Below are 5805 nucleotides of genomic sequence, written 5' to 3'. Positions count from 1 at the left end.
TAATCAATGTCAATGTCAGATGTTGAAATATAAGATGAACACATATGTGCGGTAGCGTGATTTTGTCAGAATAATATTTTAAATTCGCTGATATGCTTTAGCTACAGACTTACCCTACACAGCAATTATAATGGAAGAAGACGACCCCGTCGTACAAGAGGTAATATTTTCCATAAATATTTAAAGAATCGAGGTTATGTTATTCACTTAAAAAAATAGTATTTCAATAATTCACGATTAATTTCTATTTTAGATACCTGTATATCTATCTCAAGCGTTAGCAGAAAACTTCTATATCTTTCAATACCCGGTAAGACCAGCTAACAGAGACTGGAAAGATGTACAAGTTAAAAATGCATCAGTAAAACCCAAAAACCAAATTGTACGGATGGAAGTATGTTTAGATACTTACAGCGATAAATATTGCTCTTCTAAAGGTGAACAAATCGCATTAAACACTGATGGTCCACAGGTAAATTTAGGATTTATTTTTAACAAACTTCGGATGTCACAATTTCTCATTTTCATGGTTTAAGTTCACATGTGATGTTAATATGATTCTGATGTAGATATTTATCAAATGGAAGCATATATAAATCCATCCACAATTATATTTAAATAAATAAAAATGTCAGGAATGTTACGACTCTTATGATTACATTAGCTATTTTAGAATAGTATCTATTTTATTTAGAGAAAAAATACTGTATTTTTTTGTTTTAGCCTAATTATTAGGTTTTGAATTTTCATTTAGCAATTATTATTCTTCTCAGGAATCAAGGTTTTTGAAAGACAGAGAAAAAGAGAAATCCCAGTATTTCAGAAATGGCATTATGGATAAAATTGTCTATGAAAGCAGTGTCCCGTGCTTGGAAACGGAACATTTTGCAGTAGCATTGTTGCAAGATAAAGAACTACACTGCACTCCAGTTAAAGGTTTTTTAAAACTTTCTATGAATTTAATGCTATAAGAATGTTTTTATCAATTCAATATTACGGAGAACTTTATTTATCCAGGTATTATTCAACTCAGGCCATCTTGTACATTTTATGACAAGCAAGACAAAAGGAAAAATGATAAAAACAAGGCTGAAAATTTGGATGAGGAGGACAAGGAGTTAGAACCACAGCAGGTAAAGCTAAAATTAGTTTTTCTTTGCTTTCTATTATTTTTAAAATGTTTAGAACCATTATGAGTTATATTGTATTTTTGGTATAGGTAACCGTAAAGTTTGCTAGACAAGAAACGGAAGTTGCAAAGAAAGCACGAGAGAAATCCTATGACACAATTTCACAACGCATATTAGAAGAGCCTTGGTATGATGGACTATGGAATAATTCAGAGAGTGATTACGCTGAAGTAAGTAGAAATTTGCATATTTCTTTTTGACAATAGATAATGTTTTGTATTTGAACCTTTCTGCTTTTAACAATTTTGGTATGAACATGTGGCTTAATTTCGTATGCATAAAACATCAAATTAGAGTCACTTCAAATAGATTTTTTTGTATTGGTATATTAGTTACCATGAGGTAATTTTCCGCTCTGTGAACTCTTGTCTGATAAAGCTGTAAAAGCCTTATGGCTAACAACACTAACTTCTTTAAAAACAATATAAATTGCAAAGTAAACAGTAACACAGTTTGAAAAGTAGATTAATTAAATTATATCAAATGAAAGTATATCTTTTATATAGCTTTAGTGAAAATATTGAATGAGTATGATCATAGATGGAACATTAAATTCCAAATTTAACTAAAATCAATTTAAAAAAGGGTTTTAGGAATTTTTTGTAATGTATATAGAGAGAATGGTTTAATAATAAACATAAACTATACTGTGATGCATTGTATATAACATACATTGATATAACATTAACATATGTGGATTGTATCAGAGTGGATATCTTAATGCCGCCAGGTATTAGGCTGTAAGATTAGTATGACACATATATTCCTCTTAAAATCTGATTAAGACAATTTTATTGCCTACAAACTAACCTCAAGTATAACAGATTTTTTAAAAAAATTTACAGCTGGAGCGTCTAAAATTATTCAGTGCAAATACAATGGATGGGTCATCGCTGACTTTACCACATAGTCAATACATCCGCGTCTTGGTTCCATCATCTGATGAGGCAGAAATTATACCAACCAAAACTCCCACTCTGCAAGAACAGATTAAAGAGATCCTTATAAGTGGTAAGAGAATATGCTTTTACAGTTATTATTCTTTAAGATTGACTATGTATCATATTGCAATACACTACTACTACCATGTAATGTCTCTAAATTATCACAAAATAAGTTTAAGAAGTTCATTTAAACAAAATCTCATATCAGATTCCCTTTATAATAAGAAAGATTTTTAAATCATAATGAAGCTAAGGGAATACATAGTGAAGTACTGTAGATATTATATAAAGTAATCCCATAAAAAACCCATCTGAGTTTATTGCAAAATCTTCTTAGATTACACTGAGTTTGGAACCTTTTGCAGCTAATTTGGTGCTAGTTTCTATAGAATTGAGTATTTATGGCACTCTTTTCATGTGGTTATTGCAGATTATCGCTAGTGTAATTAGTAAGAATAATACTAATTAGTATTATGCATAGTGAATATGAATAAATATATAACTTAAATTTTTGAACAGACCTTAGACAAATTCGATTTGTCTCCTATTAAGTTAGTTTGATACTAAGTTACCTATAAGGTATATCAGTTTTGATTAGTGCTGCATATAGGCTTTCTCATTCTTATGTTCTTCGGTTTTATTTTGTAAACCCAAGACAACTAAAAATAAGTCTTTTTTATAAAAAGAGGGCATAAATTATTACGTAGGTCCTCATTATCTTCATTTAGGAAATAAAAATCCTTTACAAATTATAATCCCATTTCATTATATCTATTATATTCTTTTATTTAAGTGCTTTTTATTATTATTCAAATTCAAAGTATCTTTATAAAAATAGGCATTTACATGCACCTTTGAATCACCAATTAATTTATTATTAATTATTACAAAATTATTTGCTATAAAACTGTAAATTGGTTTATAATATTTTATATTTATTTCTCAGGCTTTTTCTTGTTTACCATAAAGATAATAGTAAATGTATGTGATAATCTGATGATGAATTTATTGTTTCAGTGGGTTTGTGGTGGCTAAATGCAGAAGGCATTTATTAGATTTAGCTTGAAATTCTGAAATAACAAAGTGGAGTTATAATATTTCAATTCTACAGCTAACTAGAGGGCCAAACCTCAACTCAATCAGTTACTCTTGTGCTATCAATTATATTTTTAAAAAATAACCTATTTATATTAACTACTCAGTATGTCCGTTATTACCAAATATTTTACACATATACAGGGTGATTAGTTATAGTAGATGTAAACTCTTTAAAGATTTGGCGCCTATATCTACTCACCCTGGACAAAGTGATAACTTTGAAATATGTTGCATTAATAAATTTATCTATTGGAATGTGACAGGTCAATAATTAGGCTGTACAAAGTTTGTTACAGATAGTAACAAATTATTAATATTATGCATTTTGAGAACCAGCTGGATTTTTGTAGAACGTCATCTCAGGATAGGAATTGCTTTTCTTAGAATGTTCCACCATACTACAAATTAAAATATGAAATTTATTTGTATATTACAGCAAAACTAATGACGTTTGGAGAGCTACGCTCCCGTCTACAAGGCGAGGGTGGAGGGACGGTGGCAGAATCAGCTGTGCTCACTGCGCTGGGAGGTGCAGCGTGCTGTGTCCGTGGCTTGTGGACTCCTCGGTCAACTGATCTATATACTAGAGCTAAGCCCGCTCCGCCTCATCTAATGTGTGCAGCGAGAGACCATGTCGTTAGTATCACTTTCATTAACAACGCAACAAATATTAATTCTTTCAAATATGCTTTGAAAAGCATTTCTGTAAAGACAATATATTGTAATAACATATATTTAATATATATTTATAAAAAGACTACTGCCATGTTTGGAATGTTAATTCTATGTAAAAAAACCTGGCAAGAAAATTGATAGTTACTCCATTAGTGATAATTTTTTCCTTTTATAAAACATCCATGTATCACCTGAACATCATCATGCTACTAATCCAAGTCATGCTTATCGCCTACGTAATCTTTAATTGAAGTCTTTCATAGATAAATGATTTTTTTTTCCTTAGTAGAGCTCTATTACACTAGGGCTCATATGGGGTTTTCAAATATGTGATTCATTGAACTTCAGTTCTGCGATATAAAGGTGTTTGGATATATGTGTAAATGCTTTAAAGAAGTTAGTGCATTAGCTGTCAGTTGATTCATTTTACACTACATTCAAAAGTTATTGGTTTCAGAAAAAATAAATAATGTAATGATGGTATATTAAGAAAAGACGTTTTAAAGATTCGGAAAAACATTTTAAAATTAATTATTGTTTACGACCTGTAACAGACTTTGTACTACGAAAAGTAATTGATCTGACGCATTTCAATAGAAAAAATAAATGAATGTAACATATTTCATAGTGATCACTTTATACAGATATATTGATTATAAGTAGGTGTGAAAGTTTTAAAGCTGTATACAACAAATAAAAGTCCTTAATAGATGTTGAAACACAGAAAGAATTGTTTTAGTTATTTTCATCTTTTGTAAATTATTATATTATAAAAACTTATTTTTATAAATTGCTTATATTGATGTAATCCTCCCATATTAAAAGTTTTTTTGAAGTGATAATATAAAATTCACCACCCTCACTTTCATATGTGGTGTAATATTTACTTTTACTTTCACCCGCAACTTAGAATGGTCCTCTCCCAACTCTGATATCGATTCAGCTGAAGATTAGGAGCAGGGATTCACACATTCTTCCAAGAAAGGAGTAGATATCAATGAGGTCCATACAATACGGTTATAAATTAAAAAGAAAAACTATGTCAGACATTACATCTGATGTAGTTTTTCTTTTTAATTTATTAGCTAGCGGGTTCCAGATTCGTGAGCTTTAAGTCTGACAAAATATTTAGGCGAAATATTAGATTCATTAATAAATCTCAGTTCAATTACTTAAATAACATTTTAAATTTTATTTACAGCTTTACCTATTCACCCAGCACCCGTACATTGACAGGCGTAAGGTAGCTGCAGCAGTTCGTCTGCCTCCAGGGGACGTGTTAGAAATAATACGTTCCGTCGCAAAATTCAACCCGAGAACTGGTTGGGAGCTGTTATTACCACCAGACACGAACTTTGAAGCCCGATATCCCGACATAGTGCAACGTCAAAACGTATATTGGGAAGCCCGCCAGCGTCAATTCAACGAGATGCTGATCGGAGAAAACATATCTAAGCGACAGAGGAAGAAGTCTCAACGGGACTCCATAAGCTCTGATACAATGTTAAGTCCAAAACCAAGGTGTAATAGTGTCAGTGAAGAAGACAGTGAACGTAAACGTTTTAAGAATAAATCAGGCACGGGCATCGGTAAAAGGACGCGTAATATCAGCTCTAGTAGTGTTCAAGATGCCACGTGATTGTTCAATAAATATTTAGGTTATCAAATTTTAGAATCACTTCTTATCGTTAACGTAATTGTGTATGCGGATTTTAATTCGTATGTGTAAATATGTTGATTTTTGTATCACATGTCTGTTATATAAGTTGTGTTAATTAGTGAATAAAGCATTGTGTGCTTCGGATATTTTTTGAGGTTATATCAGAAAATACTCAGCTGTGCTACCAGAAAATAAGTTATTAATAGAGGGACCGGAAAGTAATGTCGCTTCTGCCGAC

At 31.0% G+C, this 5805-nt stretch overlaps 1 protein-coding gene across 1 annotated transcript; it reads left to right on the top strand.

Moving 5' to 3' along the window:
• Window positions 1-5805, top strand: Polr3E (RNA polymerase III subunit E). The gene is made up of 8 exons (XM_068775802.1): window positions 1-160; window positions 254-472; window positions 774-936; window positions 1018-1133; window positions 1220-1360; window positions 2036-2201; window positions 3669-3868; window positions 5109-5805. Exons 1-8 carry the CDS (start codon window positions 131-133, stop codon window positions 5544-5546), a joined length of 1473 nt encoding a protein of 490 aa, XP_068631903.1. The 5' UTR covers window positions 1-130; the 3' UTR covers window positions 5547-5805.

Source organism: Battus philenor, unplaced genomic scaffold (assembly GCF_028537555.1).
Source record: "Battus philenor isolate CCGP_79_NKW_IND1 unplaced genomic scaffold, ilBatPhil1.0.hap1 SCAF_9, whole genome shotgun sequence".
NCBI lineage: Eukaryota > Metazoa > Arthropoda > Insecta > Lepidoptera > Papilionidae > Battus > Battus philenor.
This window is presented reverse-complemented; position numbering and strand designations above follow the sequence as displayed.